The 27,869-nt window shown below is 39.7% G+C and overlaps 1 protein-coding gene across 9 annotated transcripts in view; it reads right to left on the bottom strand.

Moving 5' to 3' along the window:
* The window catches only part of ptprt (protein tyrosine phosphatase receptor type T), a 348,700-nt gene that overhangs the window by 266,600 nt on the left and 54,231 nt on the right, over positions 1–27,869 (bottom strand). For all 9 annotated transcript variants that reach the window (XM_072381466.1, XM_072381458.1, XM_072381459.1 and 6 more), the window contains exon 2: positions 18,009–18,134. In XM_072381466.1, the coding sequence (XP_072237567.1) occupies positions 18,009–18,134 (126 nt within the window). The remainder of the gene's footprint in view (positions 1–18,008; positions 18,135–27,869) is intronic.

Raw genomic sequence — 27,869 nt, 5'->3', positions numbered from 1 at the left:
TTAATGAATTAACCACGAGTTAATTAACGGTGCGGTTAGCGGGTCACGCTCGTGTTAAGTTTAGCAAATAGTCTCTGACTAGATTTGTATGAACTTTGTTTGCATGTTGAGTTAAAGGCCCCCCCAAAATCCTGCCTTTTAATGCCCTGACCTGCCCTGATGTACTCAGTGGAGATAAGTGCAAAATGTATGAATTAAAAACCAACCCTAAAGCACTTTGTCGAACCCAGATAAGACGAAAAGGCCTGGAACATTTACACCAGTACACTTCTGTGCATCTGTGCACGCGGTTTACAAAACAAGACGTGCACGGATGGCATAGCAATGTGACACTGACTCCTCACCGAGAGGACGTGAGCCCTCATGGATGTCGTTATGGCCACTCTGAAAAAAAGGTGAAATACTTCTCTGTGAAACAGACAAAGCGAGTTTTGTGTCATGTGTCAGCACAGCTTCACGGGGGGCCGCTATAACAAGCATCTCGTCATGCCAACGTTGTGCGGAAACCATCTGCAGCGAAGAATTAAGCAGAGAAAAGCCAAAGGGAGCTGTAGCCTGTTCTGGAAAAACTGCATTTCACCCTCTTGTTTTCATGACTGAAGAACTGCACAAACTGCTCAGTGTTTCTGGAGTCTGGAGTTTTTATATATGCTGCTAATATCTAAATAATACAGATTTAGCTAGCTGTGTGAGACTAACATCGAACAGCAAACATTTCTGAGTCTCTTGGTTAGTCACACGTTTGGCTTTTCTCTGAAAATGTTTATCCTGTTAATCTCATTCCTCCTAATTCAAGTTTTATTATATTAGTGAGATGTTACTGCGAGACAAACAATACACAAACAATCTGCAATATTCAGTCAGAGAGGCTTTTTTTCTGTTCTTTCTAACGCTGTGTTTTCCTTTTTTAGTCATAACACTCTTCTGCTTTGTTTTTCCATTCTCATCTCATCTGTATCTTCCGGATCTGAGCAGCTGCAAAAGTCCATTTTCCCTTCAGGTATCATTAAATCTTCATCTACTCCGTGTTGTTCTCAGGGAGACTCTGCAGAGATTGTTTGTCCCAGATAGAACTGAAAATGGACACGTTTCTGTCAATATTTGACTTAGAAAACTCACAGAATACAGGATTTTCTCTGCAGCCATTTATTCTCTTAATATTCTCTTATTTATTCTCTTATTATGAAAACTGCCTTGTTTTACCCTCCAGAACACGAGACATAACGAATTCACAAATGCATGCAGTACATGTGCAGACAAAGGGAAGAATTCAAGGGAATTTGACAGAGGTGAGGTTTTGTAAGAGATGAGCAGATAAAAAAAGATGAGGAAAATAAGAGCACATCTATTCCTTTTTGATTACACCTCCTCTGTGAGTGAATAGTCTTTGTCTGTTCCCACCTGAGCCCTTCTATGTCCTCTTGCTTTTGTATCCATGACAGAAGAAGCACTTCAGATCTTGGTTACTCTGAGTTACATCAGGTATGATCCAAATAAGAACAATAGGATGTTTTCAGGTGACCCGCGCTCAAGCAACAACTGAGAATATATATAGTCAATATAAAAGGCTTATATTGACTGACGTTGGAATCCAGCAGAGCAGAGGTGCAGTTGTTTGCACTGTTAACTCATCTCACAACATCACCTTTTTTAGGGTTTTTAGCTGGCAGTTCAGTGACATGCACAAGGCTCAGCATGAGCCACGACTGCAGACAGTTGATCTGCTGAGACACAAGATTCCTCACATGGAGGCCTGAAGACAGATGATGGAAAGTAACACGAGCAGGGAATTTAGGAACAGCAATTCTTTCACTTCCTTGTTTTTGTTTTTAAATCGCTGTGTCTCGGTTTCACTTTGTGTTCGGTTGGGTTTAGGCATCACAACTACTTGGTTATGTTTAGTAAAAGATCAGCTGGATTTAAAATACACCACATCATTACTTAATTACAGATACACCGTGTCACTAGGTGCGTTTCCATCAGCCTGTTTAGACGTGCATGGAGAAGTATTGCATCGGAAAATTATGACGAAAACGCCATAATTCGAATTAAAATCCCCTGATTCGCACAAATGAAAATACGCTCGCTAGCGCCGGGTTTTGGTTGATTCGAAAAGGAATGGAAACAGCTGAGTTTGCATTAATTTAGGAACAGCAATTCTTTCACTTCCTTGTTTTTGTTTTTAATCGCTGTGTTCGGTTGGGTTTAGGCATCGCAACTACTTGGTTATGTTTAGTAAAAGATCAGCTGGATGTAAAATACACCACATCATTAATTAATTACAGATACACCAGGTCACTAGGTGCGTTTCCATCAGCAGGTTTAGTTTCACATCGAGAAGTATCGCATCGGAAAATGATGACGGAAACGCCATAATTCGCCGGGTTTTGGTTGATTTGAAAGGGATGGAAACAGCTGAGTTCGCATCAAGTCTGACGTAGCGCACTTTCACCCCAACGGTGTTTGCGGGTCACTCACAAGACAACAAACATGGCGGACGGAGGAAGAAGTTGTGGCGTTTTTAACTTTAATTAAGGAGAAATAAAGAACTGCTGACAGTAAACAGCAGAGAAATACCAGCAAATATCAAGAGCTCCACGTGGAAATGTGTAGCTGGGGGTGAGAAAAAGCTAGTAGTTCTCACCAAAGTTCGTACTTTTGATGGAAACACACACGATTCGAGTTTCTTTAGGATGAAAACTGGAGGATTGCTGGAAAAGGGTGGCTGTGGCTCAGAGGTGAGAGTGGGTCGTCCAGGAACCAGAAGGTTGGCGTTTGATTCCCCCTCTCACACTCAAAAAATTGGTGAAACTGACAGCTGGAGGGGTGTCAGTCTACCTCCTTGCCATGGCTGAGGTGCCCTTGAGCAAGGCACCATACTCCCTGAGTGCTGTCATTGACTGCCCACTGTTTATGTATATATATATGTGTGTGCATGACAATAAATTTAATCTTAAAACTGTGCTGTTAAATCGTGCATCACTGAAATGAGTCAGAAAGGTTCAAAATTATTTTTAATTGATTGGCATATGCCTTGATAAACTGGCCTGTAGATTGTGGCTCTGATTAATATGACTAATATGATTGGCTATTGTCCTAATTATTAGTTTCCTGCGTCCCTGCCTTGCTGTCATGTTAACGTGGGTCTACTTCAGGCCCAGTGATATGAAACACAGACGCTTAAACAAACATGGATAAAAACATGAGACAAAACAACCAAAAAAGTGTACAGATAGCATCCAAGGCAGGTGCATCAATGTGCCTTAGAAAATATATATTTTTGAGCTCCAGCGACTTCTGCCAGTAGTAGAGGCGGTAATGAGGAAGCTAGCAGCCGTGGCCTTACTGCCGGTGACATGCATGACACAGGCAGCTCTGATCAGGACAACAAACAGCAACACAAGCCCAGAGTTAGAGCCGACAGACACCAAAGACCAGGCAAAGCCCCCTCTCCCTGCATACTGTATCAGCATAGAGATGTCAGGGAGTTATTAGTTTGTTTTTGTGTACAAGTCAGAACACTGTCGGGTTGTTTGTGGGTTTGGGTTTTTGCTACTTTACCTTTTCTTTCCAAATAGGCAACTTTATAAAATTGACGTCGTCCCCAAAGTGTTTTTATTGCTCTCTACCTTTTCTTTTTATTTCATGTTTAGCAGACTCAACCAAAGGTATGGAACCAAGTTAATTTATTAACCTTTAATGTCACATATGCATATGTTTCCTCGTCTGCTCAAGGGCTCAGTCGAAGTGATGACTTTACTTGAGAAGAGCTACAAAGTTGTTGTCTTTTAATGGTTCATTTTCTGATGTTCCGTGCATGAGAGCAGGCTAACTTTTCTTTTTATGCCAATGACTTCACAAAACAGCAGTACATGATATAAAAGAGTGACACAGATGAGCATAGAGTTGGCATGTCCTTCCTGTGCCTGGCTGGATTTGTTCCAGGTGCGGTTTTCCAGGCTAGCTGCAGGCTAGCTGCAATACCAGGCTAGTTGCAGGCTAGCTGCAGGCTAGCTGCAATACCAGGCTAGCTGCAGCTAACTGTGACGTCATAGCACTCATGGCACTACCTCCTGTGCCTGTCTGGATTTGTTCCAGGTGCGGTTTTCCAGGCTAGTTGCAGGCTAGCTGCAGGCTAGCTGCAATACCAGGCTAGCTGCAGGCTAGCTGCAATACCAGGCTAGCTGCAGCTAACTGTGGCGTCATAGCACTAAAAAGTTAGCAGCTTTGTTCCAAAAGACCACAGAATGCCCCCCATTTTTTACCCGGTTACACAAAGGAGCTGACTTTTCAAGCAACAACTTGGAGTAGTTATGATTAAAAACATGTAATGAGTCTCCCAACAAGACTCTGTTTAAGCTCCAGTTCAGCTTCTCTAGTCATTCTCAGACTCCACTGTTTAGCTTCACAGTTTGCCGCCCCATACAAGCCCTTCCAGACTTGATAGATCAGTAATAAATGATAACTGTGTCCTCTGAGTTTTTGAGCCTGTCCGTCTCCCTGTTAGGAGTAAATATATCATGTAATGGAACGTTAGCTGATATTGATCGTCACAAACACCACAAGAAAGTTTAAAAAAAACACTTTTAAGACAATTGTCTGTCCTTGAAATTGCCTTTAAAGTTGACAGGCCAGAAACAAAAAGAGACTCAGAGTAGTCATTATGCAGAACTTCAGTCTTTGTGTCAGCCGGTGAGTTTTTCTCAATCTGTTTCTCTTTTTTTCGGTGCGTTTGTTTTAGTCTCAGTTGCCGTCTCCTTCCCAGATCCGTCTATATTTCTGCATGTCTGCCCTTGTCGCTCTCTCTAGTGTCTTCTTTACTCTCACTTTAAAGTCAATCTTTGTATTCTCCTTCGAGTGGAGATGTTTTTCTATTGTTGTGCCTGCTGTCAACCATTTTCTCGTTTTCATTTCATCTGTCTCTGTTCTCCAAAGTCACTTCTTTGTATTTCTTTCCCTTTTAGTTATTGTGTTTGTGTAATGTCTGAAGTTTCCAGTATTTGTTTCCTGTTTATATTATCTTTATGAATTAAACATTACTCTCTGTGTGTATTTGTTAAACTATACTTTGGATTTTTATGTCTGGATACGACAGTGAGTTAATTTCACTTTACAGACACACACCAACGCTTACGGTCCTCAACTCAGATTCACTTTTCTTCTCTTTTCATATCAGGATGACAGAGAGAGCAACGCCGCTCTGTGTTTTCATGTTTTTCATACCCTGCTCTCTGTTTTTGCGCCTGTATTCTCACTTTAACTCTCCCATTCAGTCTCTCTGATCATTCCTCACAATGTGGTCATGTTGATAGGTGCTGAAAACATCGACTGGCTTTGATGTCTGATGTTTGCCATTTGTTCAAGTTTGTCCCTCTCAGCCTGGAGCGTAAATGCAATAAGAGATATGACAGCGAATTGTGAAAAGGCAAATCTAAAAGGCGTCTTTTCTTTTTGCAAAACTTTGACAATGAGTCTAATTTGCTGCAAGGGCTTGTGGTTATTTTTTTAAGTTGGTTTGCCAGAGTTCAAATATAGTATGTTTGTCATTCAAGCTTTAGCTGCTGATCGTGACCAAGAAGAAAGCCAGAAAAGATCAAGAGTGGAGAGAGATCAAGTACTTTAAGTTAAACACTAAACTAAATTTTCATTCTGCTGGTTCTGCATCTAATTTCATGTATATTCATCCACTCGTTGAGATTAAATGTAAGACAGTTTGTTGACTTATGCTGGGCTCACAGCAAACGATTTCCACAGTCCCAGACTAAAAACTGACAGTCTTTAGGAGTCTAACTGGAGTCTTTAGGAGTATAACTGGAGCCTTTAGGAGTCTAACTGGAGCCTTTAGGAGTCTAACTGGAGCCTTTAGGAGTCTAACTGGAGTCTTTAGGAGTCTAACTGGAGTCTTTAGGAGTCTAACTGGAGCCTTTAGGAGTCTAACTGGAGTCTAACTGGAGTCTAACTGGAGTCTAACTGGAGTCTTTAGGAGTCTAACTGGAGCCTTTAGGAGTCTAACTGGAGTCTTTAGGAGTCTAACTGGAGCCTTTAGGAGTCTAACTGGAGCCTTTAGGGGTCTAACTGGAGCCTTTAGGAGTCTAACTGGAGCCTTTAGGAGTCTAACTGGAGCCTTTAGGAGTCTAACTGGAGTCTTTAGGAGTCTAACTGGAGTCTTTAGGAGTCTAACTGGAGCCTTTATGAGTCTAACTGGAGTCTTTAGGGGTCTAACTGGAGCCTTTAGGAGTCTAACTGGAGTCTTTAGGAGTCTAACTGGAGTCTTTAGGAGTCTAACTGGAGTCTTTAGGAGTCTAACTGGAGCCTTTAGGAGTCTAACTGGAGTTTTTAGGAGTCTAACTGGAGTCTTTAGGAGTCTAACTGGAGCCTTTAGGAGTCTAACTGGAGCCTTTAGGAGTCTAACTGGAGTCTTTAGGAGTCTAACTGGAGCCTTTAGGAGTCTAACTGGAGCCTTTAGGAGTCTAACTGGAGTCTTTAAGAGTCTAACTGGAGTCTTTAGGAGTCTAACTGGAGTCTTTAGGAGTCTAACTGGAGTCTTTAGGAGTCTAACTGGAGCCTTTAGGAGTCTAACTGGAGCCTTTAGGAGTCTAACTGGAGCCTTTAGGAGTCTAACTGGAGCCTTTAGGAGTCTAACTGGAGTCTTTAGGAGTCTAACTGGAGTCTTTAAGAGTCTAACTGGAGTCTTTAGGAGTCTAACTGGAGTCTTTAGGAGTCTAACTGGAGTCTTTAGGAGTCTAACTGGAGTCTTTAGGAGTCTAACTGGAGTCTTTAGGAGTCTAACTGGAGCCTTTAGGAGTCTAACTGGAGCCTTTAGGAGTCTAACTGGAGTCTTTAGGAGTCTAACTGGAGCCTTTAAGAGTCTAACTGGAGTCTTTAGGAGTCTAACTGGAGTCTTTAGGAGTCTAACTGGAGTCTTTAGGAGTCTAACTGGAGTCTTTAGGAGTCTAACTGGAGCCTTTAGGAGTCTAACTGGAGCCTTTAGGAGTCTAACTGGAGCCTTTAGGAGTCTAACTGGAGCCTTTAGGAGTCTAACTGGAGTCTTTAGGAGTCTAACTGGAGTCTTTAGGAGTCTAACTGGAGCCTTTAGGAGTCTAACTGGAGTCTTTAGGAGTCTAACTGGAGTCTTTAGGAGTCTAACTGGAGCCTTTAGGAGTCTAACTGGAGTCTTTAGGAGTCTAACTGGAGTCTTTAGGAGTCTAACTGGAGTCTTTAGGAGTCTAACTGGAGCCTTTAGGAGTCTAACTGGAGTCTTTAGGAGTCTAACTGGAGTTTTTAGGAGTCTAACTGGAGCCTTTAGGAGTCTAACTGGAGCCTTTAGGAGTCTAACTGGAGTCTTTAGGAGTCTAACTGGAGTTTTTAGGAGTCTAACTGGAGCCTTTAGGAGTCTAACTGGAGCCTTTAGGAGTCTAACTGGAGCCTTTATGAGTCTAACTGGAGTTTTTAGGAGTCTAACTGGAGCCTTAGCATGATGGGAAAAAAATCAAACAAATCTAATTGCAGTCTTGTAAATAGTGACTCTGCAAGTCTTTTTTGCTAGTCTGGGACTAAAAACTCTAAACACTGGTCTTTAGATGTGAGCAGATAGTCTTTCAGAGTCTTTTCTAAGTATTTTCACAGTCTTCTGGTGTGTGGGGAGCATAAATCAAACTAATTTTACAACCAAACAGTTTATATCACAGGAAGGACAAAAGTTCTGCTCTTCAGTGCAAAGTCCAGCATTTATTCCACAAATGCACCTCCTACATACTGCAGTGTCCCTTTTGGATTTTATAGTATTCCCATGTAGCATTTGACTAAACCTTCTGCAGTCAAATTAAACTTATTGTGCGTTTTTAACATCCAGTCGTGATGTTTTTCTGACATTATCCAAGAACTTTTAATGCCAAACCCTAAACTCAACTAATAAGTGAAGGATGTCAAAACCAGACTTAAAAAAGTAAGAGAAGAATCATCTGTAACACGGCTGGACCTGAACATGAGTTCCATGCTTGGAATCCCCTCCGACCTCCATATGCAGTCTGGAACTTGTCGATAAGCGAGCTCTGCAGATTGACGTTTTCCTCTCGCTGTTTACTATCGGTGCAAATGTCCTGTCACTTACTGCAGCAGAGGGATAACTGGCAATATGGAGCCGCAGAGCCGTTTCCACTGAGTCAGAAAATGAAACGAGGGGCTCTGGATCACGCATTGAGAATATGAATCATCTGGCTCATGAAGACTTTTTGCCACCAGTGAACTGAGCAGGTTTCAGCCTTGAAACGAGCCGAGCATGTTTTGTTTGATCATTTTCAAGACATACAGCTAAAGACGTTAAGTTTTTACATCAATAAATATAAGAGCAAGGGAAATAAATGACCAAAAGTTGAGCCAATTGTTACTTTCCATCTTGTTTTTTTCTTCACGGGCTGAATAAAGATATATTGACTGTTTCTAATAATGACTGTTCAATATAACTTCCCTTTGGGTATAAGTGAAGCATTCAAATTCAACTATAGTGCCTTTTTCCTTTCTTTTTAAGGAGACCCTGTAGTTTTAAAGAGTTAAATTCTCCTAATACAGAAGATAACGTGGCTCAGATAACTTTTTTAAGCACAGAACATTGTTTTATGTACACATAAAAACAATGTATGACGTTTAATATGTGAGCTCCCACAGCCGTAACATCATTAAGTCCACATTTAGGTGATATGAGGTGGATTAAAACTCAAACCAGTCCAATCTTAAGAAATAGACATACGACTAAAGACGTTAAGTTTTTACATCAATAAATATAAGAGCAAGGGAAATAAATGACTAAAAGTTGAGCCAATTGTTATTTTCCATCTTGTTTTTTTCTTCACGGGATATATTGACTGTTTCTAATAATGACTGTTCAATATAACTTCCCTTATAATATAAGTGAAGCATTCAAATTCAACTATAGGGCCTTTTCCTTTTCTTTTTAAGGAGACCCTGTAGTTTTAAAGAGTTAAATTCTCTTAATACAGAAGACAACGTGGCTCAGATAACTTTTTTAAGCACAGAACATTGTTTTATGTACACATAAAAACAATGTATGGCGTTTAATATGTGAGCTCCCACAGCCGTAACATCATTAAGTCCACATTTAGGTGATATGAGGTGGATTAAAACTCAAACCAGTCCAATCTTAAGAAATAGACATACGACTAAAGACGTTAAGTTTTTACATCAATAAATATAAGAGCAAGGGAAATAAATGACTAAAAGTTGAGCCAATTGTTATTTTCCATCTTGTTTTTTTCTTCACGGGCTGAAGAAAGATATATTGACTGTTTCTAATAATGACTGTTCAATATAACTTCCCTTTGGGTATAAGTGAAGCATTCAAATTCAACTATAGTGCCTTTTTCTTTCTTTTTAAGGAGACCCTGTAGTTTTAAAGAGTTAAATTCTCTTAATACAGAAGACAACGTGGCTCAGATAACTTTTTTTAAACACAGAACATTGTTTTATGTACACATAAAAACAATGTATGACGTTTAATATGTGAGCTCCCACAGCCGTAACATCATTAAGTCCACATTTAGGTGATATGAGGTGGATTAAAACTCAAACCAGTCCAATCTTAAGAAATAGACATACGACTAAAGACGTTAGGTTTTTACATCAATAAATATAAGAGCAAGGGAAATAAATGACTAAAAGTTGAGCCAATTGTTATTTTCCATCTTGTTTTTTTCTTCACGGGCTGAAGAAAGATATATTGACTGTTTCTAATAATGACTGTTCAATATAACTTCCCTTTGGGTATAAGTGAAGCATTCAAATTCAACTATAGTGCCTTTTTCTTTTCTTTTTAAGGAGACCCTGTAGTTTTAAAGAGTTAAATTCTCTTAATACAGAAGACAACGTGGCTCAGATAACTTTTTTAAGCACAGAACATTGTTTTATGTACACATAAAAACAATGCATGGCGTTTAATATGTGAGCTCCCACAGCCGTAACATCATTAAGTCCACATTTAGGTGATATGAGGTGGATTAAAACTCAAACCAGTCCAATCTTAAGAAATAGACATACGACTAAAGACGTTAAGTTTTTACATCAATAAATATAAGAGCAAGGGAAATAAATGACTAAAAGTTGAGCCAATTGTTATTTTCCATCTTGTTTTTTTCTTCACGGGATATATTGACTGTTTCTAATAATGACTGTTCAATATAACTTCCCTTATAATATAAGTGAAGCATTCAAATTCAACTATAGTGCCTTTTTCTTTCTTTTTAAGGAGACCCTGTAGTTTTAAAGAGTTAAATTCTCTTAATACAGAAGACAACGTGGCTCAGATAACTTTTTTAAGCACAGAACATTGTTTTATGTACACATAAAAACAATGTATGACGTTTAATATGGGAGCTCCCACAGCCGTAACATCATTAAGTCCACATTTAGGTGATATGAGGTGGATTAAAACTCAAACCAGTCCAATCTTAAGAAATAGACATACGACTAAAGACGTTAAGTTTTTACATCAATAAATATAAGAGCAAGGGAAATAAATGACCAAAAGTTGAACCAATTGTTATTTTCCATCTTGTTTTTTTCTTCACGGGATATATTGACTGTTTCTAATGATGACTGTTCAATATAACTTCCCTTATAATATAAGTGAAGCATTCAAATTCAACTATAGTGCCTTTTTCCTTTCTTTTTAAGGAGACCCTGTAGTTTTAAAGAGTTAAATTCTCTTAATACAGAAGACAACGTGGCTCAGATAACTTTTTTAAGCACAGAACATTGTTTTATGTACACCTAAAAACAATGCATGGCGTTTAATATGTGAGCTCCCACAGCCGTAACATCATTAAGTCCACATTTAGGTGATATGAGGTGGATTAAAACTCAAACCAGTCCAATCTTAAGAAATAGACATACGACTAAAGACGTTAAGTTTTTACATCAATAAATATAAGAGCAAGGGAAATAAATGACCAAAAGTTGAACCAATTGTTATTTTCCATCTTGTTTTTTTCTTCACGGGATATATTGACTGTTTCTAATGATGACTGTTCAATATAACTTCCCTTATAATATAAGTGAAGCATTCAAATTCAACTATAGTGCCTTTTTCCTTTCTTTTTAAGGAGACCCTGTAGTTTTAAAGAGTTAAATTCTCTTAATACAGAAGACAACGTGGCTCAGATAACTTTTTTAAGCACAGAACATTGTTTTATGTACACATAAAAACAATGTATGACGTTTAATATGTGAGCTCCCACAGCCGTAACATCATTAAGTCCACATTTAGGTGATATGAGGTGGATTAAAACTCGAACCAGTCCAATCTTGTTTCATCTATAAGTCGTCAGGGGTGTGGATTATAACATCACCGTGTCAATACAGAGATGATGAAAGAAGAACTTAAAGCGCTGATTCCAATCTAATCAGGGTTTACCCTGAGATCTATGAGCTGTCAGCACTATGGACTACATGACAACTATGTCTAAATGGATGTGGAGTGAGTGAGGGATGAGGAGGGGCCAATCCAATCTTGTCAAGTGTGGGTTACGCTTTATGGCAATCGTATCAACCACATCGATATCATGGAGGTGAGGAAAAGGATTATATCAGCACTGTGTCTGTAATGGAGGCTAAGAGATAAAGGCTGGAGGCTTATTTGCTCTTGCATACATGTAGGTGCTGCTGTGTCTGCAGATAACATCTGACCGACAACAGCTGTGAGTTAAAATCTCCTTTATTAACCAAATCTATTTAATCTTTTAGCTATTCCTCTTCAGGGATTTTTCATGACCAAAATAATGACGACCGTCAATAGTGCTGAGCAGCTCGGGACATCTGGACTGCATCTGGAACTCCTAAAAGCAACTCAGCAAGCCTGTTGTTCTCTCTCAAGTTGATGAGGACTCTGTGTGAACATGCGTTGGTGGCAAAGAGGTTGTTAGATGGACTATTACCCCCACAGATGCAGTGGCTCAGCATGATGTAGCCACATTTGGTTGCATTTCTTTAGGATGATGCAAAATTTGCCAGAAATATCTCTCATTTATTAGAGCCTTATATGTTGCATGACCACCATTTTGCAGTATATCACCGTAGTTTTCTGTAATCCGTGTCAATTAAAAGTTAATTAAGTGCATGAAAATGGAAGAAACATCTTTTTAAAGTGACATCAGAGATAATCTTTACAGGTATGGAAAAAAAGGACCACAAAAAGATGGTGAAGCACATGATTTCCATGCATTTTTATCCATTAAATGTACATTTTATGGATGTAAAGTGTGAATCAGAGCCTTGGTTATTAAGTTTTGGTAGTATATTTTTGTTCTGCCCAGTATGAGCATTAGCGGTGTTGATAAAATTAAAAAATGACTAACAGCAGAAGACAGACAAAGAGACTGACAGACAATTTGTTCCTGTCCAGCCTTATCAGATCTATTGCTTTCAGAGCAGCATGCGGCTGATCACTCGTCAATGATGAGGAGGGCTCATAGGCCATGATGGCTATCACCCCAGACAACCACCACCCAGCATCGATAGATGAGACAGATAACTGACAGGCGGCGTGCGCCCTAAAGAGCGAGACAGAATGGCGTTCAAGCCCGTTCAATCGTATCAGATCTTCAGTGCAAGATCTCAGCGTTGCGAGCTGCGGCTGACAGATCTCCTCCAGCACTGCTGACATATCAGACACAATGACGGGAGAAGAATTAGATGGAGAGATGATGATGATGTATGGGAGCTATAATTGACATGACTGAGAGATAATTCGTGGTGGAGAAAGGAGGAGTTGGATACAATATGAGAGCAGAGAGGAAAGAAGCAGGAGGAAAATACGGAGATTTTTTCACCTATCTGCTCCAAGATTTTTCAATTGGACCCATGAGGCCCATAAATGATGGGAGATGAAACAAATCTACATCTGTAAAAGCATTTATGTCCAACCAGACACCCAGAGAGACTAAAAAACCACAAAGCAGTCTAACTTGTGGTTATTGTCTTTATTCATCCTCCATCTCCTCATGCTTGGTGCTTGGTCATGTGTTAGTTACTGCATGTTTGATGCATTTACCTCAAAAAGAATCTCTTTCTGCTCTTCTCTGTCTTAATTTAGGGTCTTTTTGCATCTCTGCTCCCTGCTTGTCTTGGTATATCTGTCTATGCATGTCTTTTTTGGTCATTTTGCCCCACTGTGACGCCTTTCCATATCACTTTGTGGTCAGTTTGCACCTTTTATGGTTGCTTCTTGCCACGTTTTTGTTATTTTCATCTCTTTTTTTGCTGTATTTTGCTTCTCTTTCTTGGACATGCTGTATCACTATGTTAATATTAATGCCTAAACTGTTAAAAAATTAGTTTATATCATCCAAGAGGGAGATAAACACACCTGTAGAGGTCTGTATCTCCTCCAGTGTGCACAGCCAGATTAAAAAACCTAAAAAATGTGGATATCTACTGTCCAACTCTGCCTTCTTTTGTACCTTTAGCTCTCCTCTTTACGATCAGCCCTGCAGATTACCTCACAGATGTGGACCTCCATCTGTGAGCAAATGCCCCGACACGATTATATTCTCACACCAACATCTCAAGCTGCTGTCAGGAGAAAATTCAAAAGAAGCGTTCATTTTCTGCATTGTGTACATCACCAGCAAGTCAGTCCCAACTAGGCCAGAGTCCTGGCAAGATATGCTGGATATTAACAACACATTTTGGCTGATTTATGGAGAAAATGCCCTCTGTGGCTTTTTGAATAAAATCCCAACATTTTTAAAGGATAAACAGTCGTGTCATTCAAAGTGGGAAAAGAGAAGGAGGTGACTCAGGCTATAGGCATAAAGTGGAGAGAGAAATATAAGAGACAAAGTGTGAAAGAGATTGTGTGGGATAAGCATGCGTGTTAGAAAGTGAGACCGTGGGCGAGATATCAAGAACAAAAGGGCAGAACTGTGAGAAGGAACGAGATGGATAGACGGGCTGTCTGATTGCCATTTGGCGTTTGACAAGTGGAGAAGGACCCAGCTGGGGTCACGTCACGCCACTGAGTCTGCCAACTCAGATGGAGGGAAGAAAAGTTAACAACATTTGTACAGAGGAGGTATTTCAACTGCTTTAACAATAATCTGTTCACAAAATAATGCTCAGTGTTGGCGCCGCTTTTCTTTTGAATATAAAATTTATGCGGGAGCTTAAATTACATAAAGACAGAAAAAGGTCTCTGTCCTCTCACCCTTTAACCTGATTCTGCCGCTGCTTTTAAGTTCATTTTCACTGCTGCCTGCTGCGAACATTATGCATTATGCATGTTATTGTAGTGGACCTAAGGTTGTATAATGCAACTCAGGTGGCCACCTCTTTGGCACCTCCCTTACCATGGTTTAGACATTGGGGGGGGGGTCCAAGAAAAACAAAATTGTTAAGTGCATTATCTACAATTCTTTATTTATATATGAAGAATTGGACATTTAGAACATAGTTTAGAGGACTGCATTGACCATGTAAGTTCACATCTAAAGGAATAGTGTAATTTCTCCGAGACAGTGACTGCCCCCCCCACTTTGTTTTGGTTAGTTGCTTCCTGTTTCCTGACCTTAAACACACCTACCAATTACAATTATGCTCTTACAGTAGTTCTGTAGCAAATAGGACAGCTTCCAATGGAAAACCACCAAATACCCAAAGCATGTTTATGGAAATATTTTAATAAGGACAACTAATGATGTAACAAATTACAGACTTTTCCTTTAACAAAAAATGTGCCGAGGACTTTTAAGTTAATTTCTATTGTGTCAATGTCTCAAAATGTGCATTAACAACGAAAAGTCTAATAGTCTAATGTTATTTTTGTTTTAAGTTGTTTTATTTTGAAAGGGGGCGGAAGTTTATTTTGTTGATTCTGTGTTGGATTTCCTGTTCTGGTACAATCTGCTCTGTTGAGCAGCGGCTCCGTCAAAAGTAGAAGTCCAACGTAAAGATAAGGAGAGCCGCTGCTGAGACGGCGGCGCGCCCGGCGGCGCGCCCGTTGGGTCACTCTCATTGACTGTTAGCGATCAACAACGGCGACCGCGGCGCAGCCGTTACGTTCCCATGGTAACACACGGAAATAAATTGAAAATAAATAAGACATAACAAGAGACCGATCCCTGGACAGGGTTCATAAAAGGAGAACATGCATTTTACATGTTTTCTTCTGTATATTGGGGGGGACAGGTTGGTATTTTCTCAATATTGGGGGGGACACGACCCCCCCAAAGAATGCGTGGTTACGCCATAGGTGTGGGGTGACTATATAAAGGCTCAAAATGGCTCCATTCAGCCTGTTGCTGAGCTGGTGCCGGTTACCTGATTAAGGTGGTGAGTAAGGTCCCCATCCTGTCTGTGTGTGTAATTAAAATCTGGCTTCTCACTAACATGTTGTTTTGTCTTTTAGATTAACTTTTACTTGCTGCTGTGCTGTTTTGTTAGTTTGTTTTGTGCAGTTCTGTTATATGGTTTTGGTTTGTTTCCCTCTGTTCTGTTTTGTGTAGTTCTTTGTTTATCCAGTTTGGTTAGTTTAAGTATATTTTTGTCCCAGTTACATTTGTAATATTGTTTTATGGATTAAGTTGCCAGTTTTGTTAACTCTTTGTTTATTGTTCCTTTGAGTTTCAGTGTGGTCTGATTGTCATCAGGTGGGAGGCTGGGCACCGTGGTGAGGGCCTCACTTCCTGTTTTGCATGCAAGTAGACACTGGGGCACTTCCAGTGTGGTTGCAGTGGTTTATTTTTGTCGTGTTGCATCCCAGGTTAAGAAGGAGGGACACACTCACCCACTCATGCATGCTCTGAACATTATGCATGTTACCTTTTTCTGAAGGGTTATTATTGCACTTATTCCCAGTGTAAGGTTTATTCTTTTGAGCCACTGAGACCCTGAACTAAACTTCATCATAATTAATTAATTAAGTTGATTGAGTTGCAGATGCAATGACAGCAGAGTCACTCTTATACTGAACTGACGACTGTTTTTCTTAAGTTCAGCTGCCTTTCATGAGCTTTTGTTGGTTTGTTTATCAAGATCCCCTTTAGCTATTCTTCCTGGGGTCTCTTCAAATCCATTTGTGACAAATAATACATACTTATTACATTACACCCAAAATAAATAGGAAAACATATACTTAACATGTACATATACAACAGACACTACCAGCTCCTACAATGAATCATTATACAAAGATTACACAAAGATATCCAGACCCACTTTACACTAATGCTCAAAATTAAGATCTGAATAATTACCTCTTAGTTTAATTTTAAAACTGTTTCTTTGTTGTGTGACATAATTCGGGAGGTCATTCCACTCCTTCATAGCTCTATATAATGCTGTACACTGAGAAAGAGCCCTTGGTAAAATAAAATAACCTCGAGTAGCATAATTATGTATGTCTGAACTAAAAGATAATTTTCTATGTAAAATATATGGCATTTTTGTTGTAATGTTTCTATGAAACATTAAGTAAATAAAGGCATTAAATAAATCTCCCCTTAATAATCACTCTACTTCAAAGGTGAAAACGCAGCAGTTTAGACCGACTTTCAGAACATCTTCTGCGTCGACCTTTGACCTTGAATTTGTCCTTTTATAACTAAATGATTGAAACTACGACTAAAAACAGAACTGTACTTATAAGCTCCTACACACGATGTCGGTCCCTCAAAGAAAATTCAGATTCATAACTGGAAGAAAAACATCCCCCCAAACAGAGACAAACTGCCATTATCTCTACTTTATAAACTTTGAGACGAGCTCGAACCATTGGCTTAAAACATTAGCTCAACATTTCCCAACCCTGACCCTTTCATTCTGTTCCGTCTTGTTTCTCATGGAGGACACCACTTTTATACACATTTCTGCAGAGATTTCCAGCCACACTTCAATCCTCCAGTTACTGTCGGGCTGTTTTCACATGTTTTCTCTTTCCACTCCATTTAAATCGGTGGACATACCTGTACTTGACCCGGTACAGCTGAAACTGTGAGGCTCCGGCAGTGGATCGTTATTATGATAACTGGGAGTCATCTTCTCAGTCAGTATTTTCATGTTACGTTCCATTTTAATATATATAAATACACAAAATGACTCCTCCACATTTAACCCATCCAGGTTGGCACCTGTTGAACGTGCACGTGTACATGCACAGGTTCATGGGGGCAGATGCCCTACACTGGAGCGGTGGACAGCCAGGCAGCACCAGGGAGCATGGGGGGGGGTGTCCAGCCACCCCCTCCAGCTGTCAGTTCACCAATCTTTGAGTGGGAATCGAACCGCCAACCTTCTGGTTAGTGGCTAACCCACTGAGCCACGGCCGTGCGAACCCCATAGTGTCAAACTTCCATCTCTGTGCTTCATTATCTCGACTAGATTCATGGCGATCCTCTTCCTCCAGGATCATGAAACAAATTTATCTCGGCCTCCTCCATTCAAAGAAAGTGCCCTCGAGCTGTTTTTTCTCCATTTGGGGGATCATAAGCAGGGGCTGACATAAAGAAAGGACCCTCACAGTGTCACGTATGCTCATATTTCTTTTGAAGACATGCATCAAGGATAAAGCTCTTGCCTCCCTGCTTTTTAGAGCTAGAAAGTGCAAGCGGAGCACCGTCTGTGGGGCCATCCTACAACAGCAGCTGCAGCATTGATTGATTGTACTCGAGTTTTTCTGCTTCTCTTCTATCCTCTTGGTGACTCACAGTCGCTTCTTTCTCCTTTGGGAATTATTTTGCAGACAAATGCAGGCAGACATGGTCCATAGCTTCAAACCACAGGTCATTTCAGAATCATGTCCATGCAGTTTGGACGGTTTTTTACAGGGAGATTCCCTTTCATAGCATTGAGTTTCTACTTTGGAGGCTGTGTTTGTTTTTGATTGTTCACACATGCCAACTTCAGAATAACACAATGACAAATACATTTGAGAGCCGGCCAGGTCCAACTTCGTCTGATTGACCAGTTCAAAACGATATAAATAAACACAATTAAAGACCTACCAGTTGGAAGGGCAGGATCCATCGTGGGTTTCTCCCAGGAGTTGACTTGTTCCCAGGTAAATCCATTGGTTCCTAGAGACACGCTGTACCCACAGCTGCTATACGACTCCTCAAATGTACAGCCACCTAAAAAGAGACAGAGAATAATATCCGTAAGAATTAGCTGGGTTTCCATTCAAATTTCTTACCAATTTTAAGCATACTTTCAGAATATTAAGCAAAGTCCATCAGAGGATAGACTTTAAAGTTCTGATGCTGGTCTATGAAGCTCTGAATGGTCCAAAATATATCAGTGACCTCCTGACCCACTATGAACCTTCCAGACCCCTCAGGTCATCTGGATCCGGTTCTTTATCAGTTCCCAGAGTCAGAACCAGACCTGGAGAAGCTGCATTCAGCTTCTATGCTCCACATGTCTGGAACAAACTCCCAGAAAGCCTCAGAGCATTTGAATAAAGCTCCAAATAAGCTTGAGTTTCAAAACGTACTGATTTTATCATCATTTACATTTTTATTACAGTTTATTTTGTCTTATCTTTCATAGATATAATTTTATTACATTTTCTTTATTGTTCTGATTTGATCTGTTGTTCTTTTTTGGGAAATCGTGCTTTTTATTTCTACTGTTTTAATGTCTCTGTAAAGCACTTTGAATCACCTGCTTGTTGAACTGTGCCACTCAAACAGACTTTCCTTGCCTATAGACCACGTTAAGCAGCAGATTTTGTGCCATCCCATTAGTTTCAGGGACAACGAGCTCAATGCTAACAATGCTAACCCTTCGTCATGAACTTCAAACATGCTAAACTTTAGCATCCACAGCTTTGATATTTGATTTCTATTACATAAGCCTCTGGAGAGGGTTGTGAATATTACATCATCAACCTGCTTGTTTTACTTGCTAAATACCATAAACACAAATCCAAATTCTCTAATTACAAACCATCTTTTTTAATTTTTTTATTTTCATATTTTAACTACTGATTTGATCTTTCATATATATCATTTTATTACATTTATATTCAATCTTACTTTTATTGTTCTGATTTTATCTGTTGTTCTTTTTTATTTCTTCTGTTTTAATGTCTCCGTAAAGCACTTTGAATCACCTTGTTGTTGAATTGTATTGTTTGTATTGTTGTTGAATTACAAATAAACTTGCTTTGACCAAGTAAAACGCGTGTTTTCACTGCTGCAATGAAACAAAGAAGGGACATTAGCAAAGGAGGGCAAGAGATGATACATTTTTTAAAAAAAGCTCTGATTTTTATTACATAAGCCTCTGGAGAGGGTTCGCAAACACAGTGGAAATGTTACGATTAGAGCTGTAGCGATACACTAATCTCACGATACGATACACGGCATTCGATACGATTCGATACGTTTAACGATTCTATACGATTTTATTCGATTAGATTTTATTCGATTCGATATGATTTAATACACATCATTTTCTGAAAGATCTTAAAGGGACAGTGTGATTTGACATGAATCATCGCTGATTGGACGGTGGTCCGACCTTTGAACCGGAACAACACCGCCAGACAAACGGAAACAAACAAACGTGTCTTCAGACTCCTGTTTATGTTGTGAATATTACATCATCAACCTGGCTGTTTTACTTGCTAAATACCATAAACACAAATATAATTTCTCTAATCACAAACCATCTTTTTTCATTTTTGATTTCTTAATTTTTTCATTTTTCATTTCAATTTCGGTCTTGATTGATTTATTGACAGCAGCGGTTACAAGCGGCAACAACCAGGGAGCTTTAATGAGGTCCTTCGGTTTGCTTAAAATGCCAAGTTCCTCTTGTCCGGTGGCCTCGATGACTGTTCTAACTGTTCTTTATGTTTCTTCACACGCTGGAGTTGGATAAACGCCATTTCAATCTGCGAGCAACGTAATGTTGTAATGCTTTAATAATAATAAATAATAATAAATGCTTCTGATTCTGATTCTGATTGTGTCGGGAGCTGCAAACAAGGCTTCAGCAACTCTATCGTAAGTCTTAAGACGGGCCATACAAGAAAAAGGGCCCGAGAAGATTCATAATGTTGCATTGCTTTAAAAAAAAAGCTCTGGAAATGACTTTTACTGGAGTGTGCCAATCAATTCCCACATCAGAACCATAATAGGGTTTGATTGAATGAAAATCCCTTTCAGAACATTCATTTCTAATTACATTCTATGCCACATTACCACAAATCTTCAGCTACTTCAATAACTTTTGAATCTTTTTGTTTGAAAACACGGCCTGCAGAAGCCGCTTTGGTTTTTGTTATTAACAATATAATAACTAATTAAGTGCTCAGTGGAAAGACAGACGCTGTCACAGTTTATCAGAGAAGTGAAAAGAGCAGAAGGGGAGATGCTGCACTTTTCTATGAATGAGAGGAGAGAGTGAGGGGGAGATGAATAGAAAGCTCCATGTGTCAACATGATTAAGTCACAGTGTCTCATCATTATTTCATGGCCCAGCTAAGACACATTTTCCACTACATTAGCTTTCTCTGTTGGCCTCGAGCAGTACACACACACACATCCGTGCGCATAAACACCCTAATTAGACATATGCTTTGACACACAACCATTTTAATTTGTTTTGAAGTATTAGAAATGGGAGAATGCGATTGCTTTATTCACGACGTAACTTAATGCCCATACATTAGGATTTTCATGTGTCAGATCAGAGATCATAAGAGTAAAAGTCTTTCTCTGTTTCTCTTCTGCTGACAGAAGCTTGAAGCTAAAGAATGAGGATTTAATGAGGCTTTGCAGCGCATTAACGTGAAAGTGCAAAGTAACGTTATGGTCGTCAGGTATTGGAAACCAACTGAACTCAAGCAGCAATCGACTGTACAAACGATGGAAAATCCACTCAGCATTTGGACGAAAAACTTCCAGAACTTAACTTGGTTAAAGTTCGAATCAAACCATTTTTTTAGAATAAAGTAAACTCCATCCATCCATCTATTATCTGCTGCTTCTCCGGGGGTCTGGGGGGGGCAGCAGCTTTAACAGAGAAACCCAGACGTCTCTGTTCCCGGCCACTTCCTAAAGCTCTTCCGGGGGGACCCCGAGGCGTTCCCAGGCCATAGTCTCTCCAACATGTCCTGGGTCTTCCCCGGGTCTCCTCCCAGTGGGACGGGCCCTGAACGCCTCACCAGGGAGGCGTCCAGGAGGCATCCTAACCAGATGCCACCTCATCTGACTCCTCTTAATGCGGAGATTATAATTCTAATAATTATAATGTTCATGCCACGATAAATTGTACATGCTTAGTATCCCCACTGCAAACTGTATCCTATGATTAAAAACACAGTAAATACAGCATTGATCTACCAGTTTTACATCTAACCAAGGCAGCCAGTAAAAATGGTGGTCAGGGTCACGTTGTAGAAAGAATGTATTTCAGCCATCATGACAGTTTTCTGAGGCATGACAGGAAGTTATCTCAGGATAACTTGATGGATCAACTCTGGAGGGAAAACACTTCAACAAACAACCAGTAAATCTGTCTGAATTCGCTGCATTCAGTAACAAACGGGAACACCCTTATCAATGTTGGAAAACCAGAGAAAACATCCTATAAAGTCAGATTTTCTATTCTTAGTCCGTAACGCTTGCACAATAAGAATAAAAAGTTTGTTTAAGTCGGTGTTGAGGTAAAAGAATGAGCTGATTGTCTGATTTTCTGATGCCAACATCTCATTTCTAAGGAAAAACCAAGCTTGACTTGTTGAACTGACAAACAGCAACCGCTACGGCTCTCCAAAGCAACTCTTGTGAATTATTGTAATGATTTGGGATGCGTCAGGCCCAGCTTATAACCCCATTCTGATCCTTCTCAGTCTTGGACTGCCTATCTGCTGACACCAAGTCTGAATAGAGAGCATTTTAGCATTCATTAGCATTCACAGCCTGTTAAAACTCTTTGTTTTGTTGAGCAAAGAATGCTTTATTTTACTCTAACACCAGCATTTCATTGCAAATGATGGTTTTGGACTCTCCCGAACTTAAACCTTTTGACTCCTTCTTCCTTCCAGCATCACAATAAACATGTTCTAGCTGTGTAGAGCAATAAAACTTATGATATAGCTTTGATTATGCATCTTTAGGCAAGACTTACATCAACTGGGAAATAAAATGGAAAAAGCCCTCGTCTGTCTGTGCCCTTTTTGGAAAAACAACCTCCAGCGATGGGTGAAAACTTGTAAAACACATTTTTTTCTTACAGATATGAAAATAGCAGTTATAAATTAATCAATACTGGGATAATTAGCCTTTATTGCCCCCTTGTTGTTCGGCAATCTCATTAGAAATTAAAAGAAATCAAAGTGATCTCATTAAAATGCTATAAACATGCAAAGGAGGGGGAGGGGGGGCTATCAATATTCAATATCAGATCTGCAATTTTAAAAGTGCGATTGGGGGATAAGAGACAAAAGTGGCTGGCAGGAGTAAGCAAGTTTGTGTGCCCCTGATCTAGTTTAGAGATTCAGTACAACATGTCTTTTCCCTGCACACAAACATAATTACACACGTGTTCTGCATCAGAAAACACATTTACATAATGAAAGCATAACACTGCATGTGTGGGTCTGTGAGGATGAGAAAAACACTGTGGCTGTGGGACAGAAACACATATGTGCAGCAAGCCCAAGTGTTGGAGGCATCTGTGCATATGGCAGCGCTTTTAGGGGGACACCCGGTCAGGCAGAAGCCCCTCAGCTCACCTAGTTAATGTTAATGTTATGAAAGAATTTTGAAATGATGACTAAAACATTCGTATGCACACAAGGATGTGCTCAACTACCAATACGTGGAAGAATTAGCTGGGTTTCCATTCAAATTTTAAGCCTACTTTCAGAATATTAAGCAAAGTCCAGCTCTGAGGTCTTTCTACTGTCCATCAGAGGATAGACTTTAAAGTTCTGATGCCGGTCCATCAGAGGATAGACTTTAAAGTTCTGATGCTGGTCTATGAAGCTCTGAATGGTCCAAAATACATCAGTGACCTCCTGACCCACTATGAACCTTCCAGACCCCTCAGGTCATCTGGATCCGGTTTTTTATCAGTTCCCAGAGTCAGAACCAGACCTGGAGAAGCTGCATTCAGCTTCTATGCTCCACATGTCTGGAACAAACTCCCAGAAAGCCTCAGAGCAGCTGAAACACTCAGTATTTAAGTCCAGGTTGAAGATGCATCTATTTTCAGCTGCATTTGAATAAAGCTCCAAATAAGCTTGAGTTTCAAAACGTACTGATTTTATCATCATTTACATTTTTATTACAGTTTATTTCATCTTATCTTTCATATATATATAATTTTATTACATTTTCTTTATTGTTCTGATTTGATCTGTTGTTCTTTTTTGGGAAATCGTGCTTTTTATTTCTGTTTTAATGTCTCTGTAAAGCACTTTGAATCCCCTGCTTGTTGAACTGTGCCACTCAAACAGACTTTCCTTGCCTATAGACCACGTTAAGCAGCAGATTTTGTGCCATCACATTAGTTTCAGGGACAAGAGCTCAATGCTAACAATGCTAACCCTTCGCCATGAACTTCAAACATGCTAAACTTTAGCATCCACAGCTTTGATATTTGATTTCTATTACATAAGCCTCTGGAGAGGGTTGTTATTACATCATCAACCTGCTTGTTTTACTTGCTAAATACCATAAACACAAATCCAAATTCTCTAATCACAAACCATCTTTTTTAATTTTTTTATTTTCATATTTTAACTACTGATTTGATCTTTCATATATATAATTTTATTACATTTTTATTCAATCTTACTTTTATTGTTCTGATTTTATCTATTGTTCTTTTTTATTTCTTCTGTTTTAATGTCTCCGTAAAGCACTTTGAATCACCTTGTTGTTGAATTGTATTGTTTGTATTGTTGTTGAATTACAAATAAACTTGCGTTGACAAAGTAAAACGTGTGTTTTCACTGCTGCGATGAAACAAAGAAGGGACATTAGCAAAGGAGGGCATGAGATGATATATTTTTTTTTAAAAAAGAGCTCCGGTCAACCTCCAAAAAAGATCAATAAAATGAAAATGAATACATTTAACCACGAATGTTCAAACTACATGCTTTGAAAGACTTCCTACAGCAGCCCTGCACACAGCAGCTGCATTTCCACCCAGAAGATGTATAGTTTCTGCATGATGTCAAACCACAGGATGCACAATCCTGTTGAATTAAAGGAAAACCCCAAACCTCAACCTGCAGTGTCCTAAAAAAGGGAAACATGATATACTGATTAAGCAAAAAACGAACAAGCGATGTAATCAAATGCAAAGAACAGAACACAGGTTCAAGCTAAAGCTGACCAAACAAGTGATTCCATGAAGAAAATAACTATTTCTGTCGGCTGATTTGAATGAACCAGTTCTCTGACTAACTGGTTCTGCTATCAGACACACAAGATGTTTCATCACGACAACCACCGCTTTGTACTGAAGCTTACCATCGTGCAGCTGTAGGTGAAGCACTGAACAGCTGTTCACACACCAATCAAAGGCTGCATTAGCATTAGCATTAGCTTCACTGCTTATTTACTCCAAGCAGAGCCTGTGTTAGCGTGGAAGCTAACGTTAAAGTCGTTATCCAGATATTATTCAAGAGCTCATCTTTATCACATCAGAAATAGTCTGTTTACCACATTTACACATCAACACTCTGCTCCGTAACTTCTGATGCGTGTGTTTTTGGCTGCGTTTTTGCTAATTGTGAAAACAGTTCTTGGACTTTCATTTGATCTTTCAAACTTTTTGTCCATGTGAGTTTTTTAGAGTCAAATCAGTGAGCAATTGGTTCCACCTTCAGTCCCTTTTTTTTTTTCCATTGAAGAGTGGTTATTATTGTCAACTAATTAAAGGCTGATGGAGAAATTAGAGAAATCAATTAGGTTGCCATGGAGATGTAATTTATATTGCTGTCAAGAACCGAAGCTTAATAAGCAGAATTAGTAATTACTTTGGATTTCAGAGCACAAGTGACAACTTTAATCCTGTTTTAAAGATTAAAAACAAACCTTGAACAACCAGAAATGTGATACTCTTCTAAATATATTCGTGAACTTTGTGTGTGTTTCTCCCTCCCCCCTGAGGTTCGGTGACTCTCTCGCGTGATAATGTTGTCGGGTCAGATTCTATCAGACAGTGATTATTCTTATTAGAATTAGCCTGATTACTTCCAATGTAGCCATCGTCAACACAAGTGAAACACAGCATGTAATCACATCAGAATATGATGTGTGGTACAGCTAACTGTTATTGAAAAATGATACGATATCTCTTAACTTAATAATAAGTATTCAGCTTTAATTAGCAAACAGCTTAATGGGCAAATATGCATGAAGAGCAGAATTTCAGCTCAAACTCACATCTAGCTAATTTGGACGTGTTTGCAGATGACACAGATCAAACTGACTTTGTATCACCGCGGCAACTACACTCAAAAACACAGACTTAATGCGGGCAACCTGGCTTCGGTCCACAGACACTCGGATTCAAGCAGAAGCAGCAAAGTGAAGCTCCACATGAGCAGCAAATAGAAAGCGGTGCCCCGAAAATACCCACTTACACACCAACACATCCTCCAGTGCTAACACTTATTTAAGCAGAATCTCCTGTCCTTCTCATGTTAAGATTTTCATTCCCCCGAAGGCACAAATAGCAGCCATTAGAGGCTTTCATGTCAGCTGCAGCTAACACAGTGCGACAGGACCCACGGAGCCACAAACCAGAGGGAGGCTCCCCGAGGCCACCGGCTTTAAAGAGTCTGTTTACTGCTCACTTAGATAACATCTACTGATCTTGAGTGCGACTGTGTGTTCAAGTGTGTGTGTTTGTGAGAGCAAACTGAGGACACGTTGCGCTATTCGAGCATGGATGTGTGTCAAGAGCCAAACGATTCTGTATCAGCTTCTTTTTTTGAGCTGGGGTTTAATTTTACGATAAAATCCAGATTTATTCTTATTTGACAGCTGAAAGGAGGGTTTCCTGGGCAGCCGTTCTGTTGTTTTTTCTGTGGTTCACATATTTTTAAACCTGGACCTTATTTCTGGCATGAAATACGTTCATCTACTCACCGAGAAGTTTGGTGAAAGTCGGCGTCCTTCAGAAGATATTTAGATAACTGGAGATCCATATAACGGAGTGAACGGGGCTTAGAGGATGCAGCCTCTAAATAAGGCATTATCTGTCTTTATTTCACCAATACTTTAAGAAGAATGAATGAATGAACGTGTGCTATTGCTCTGTTAGCTCATAGCTGCTGTGTTGTTGTTATTGGCGGCTATCGGGGGGCTTATAGAGGCCTTTCTACACACTCTACGGCATCAATCAGGTCCGGCTTCTCCCAAAAGATCAGCCAACAGCTGAAACCAATGTGACAAACCTGCCACTGCAGCCTTTTTTATAAACTGTTATAAACTACAGATTAAAATAGCTAGGAGGAGTAAATGTTACTACATAAATATTCCCCACCTCATCCAGCTACCTGGAAAGCATCTCAGAGCACTGCCGACTTATTGATGGTTGATAACACGTTTTTCTATTATCAAAGAATTCTTTATTTTTGTGGATTTAATGAGCTTATTTTGTGTGTGGGGAAACTTTGTGGGTGCATGTGTGTCTTAAACTTACTTTGCTCACATGCAAGCAATCTGAGAGTCTTTCTGGCTGAGAAAGTCTAAAAAAAAACAGGTAAATATCAGTGTTTGTGTGTGTGGACCTGCTCAGTCGGTGCGTGTAACTGTATTAAATGTGCGTCTGCCAATCTCATCACTTAGTTAACTCTTATTAAATCCACTGTCAGCTTACACGCCAAGATCTTTACGTATTTTCATTTAGTCATTTAAAACCATATGCCATCTGCCCCAGAGTGCTCCTTACTCACACTCACCCCCAAGGCTAACAAACACACTAAATACCATTACTGCCACCCCAATAAGCCTGGATAACAAGAAGAAGGAGGCAGAGATTTGTAAGTGCACACAGCTGCGGCCGGAAGTCTGCAAGAACGTATGTTCATTCAGAGGTGAGGACGAAAAAAGGTCTTTTTTATGCAAACAAAACCTGATGTGAGCCAAATCGAGTCGCTTTATGCATCAGTTTGTCTGGAAAGGTGATAGAATAGAGATGCTTCTCAGTTAAAGTAATTTAACTTGTGAAATTGTGTGTTGAGAAAAGCCTTCATGATGACTCCTGGTGTTTGCATTAAAGGAGCAGCCGCACTCCAGGTTTACTGCAATGCTGCTGGTGATGTCGCCATTATTCCCAAACTGGGAGCTGATATTTTAGGCTCTGAACCAATTTTTAAACAAAATGCTGTATGTCCTGGAAATCAAACCACTCTCATCAGGGGAGATGAACAAAAGGAGAGCGGAAAGTCAGATTAATGGTAGCGATAAGCAGTTCTTTTTTTTATATTATCTTGAGAGAAAGCCCAAGTCGCAGTGGCTTTGGAGGTTTCAGACAAGACCAGCTGAAGCCAAAAATCAAGATAGGCAAGAGTTCCTGTCTGAGGGGAGTAAAAGTGAACAGTCGGCCACCTCATAACTTCTGTTCCACAAAATATTCAAGGAATAAACAGTTGCAAAGTCTTTCTTTTCCACCACAGTAAACGCTTCATTTGAATCCTGAAATCCAAGTCGCTAAAGCCCCAAAGATAACTAAGGTAGCAGCTTACCACTTTGAAGGAAGACGCTCACTTTGAGGCTTTGTCATCAGTGATCAGGATTGTGTGTTCAAATCTCTTCACATGCCAGAATTTAACGTCATAACGAGGAGTGGCAGCTGTGCAGAGCATGTAGGAAGCAGCATATGATCTTGGT

This window comes from Leuresthes tenuis, unplaced genomic scaffold (genome assembly GCF_036924035.1).
Source record: "Leuresthes tenuis unplaced genomic scaffold, fLeuTen1.0.hap1 SCAF_3, whole genome shotgun sequence".
NCBI classification, from domain to species: domain Eukaryota; kingdom Metazoa; phylum Chordata; class Actinopteri; order Atheriniformes; family Atherinopsidae; genus Leuresthes; species Leuresthes tenuis.
The sequence above is the reverse complement of the archived record's forward strand: the minus strand, read 5'-3'. Positions and strand labels throughout refer to the sequence as shown.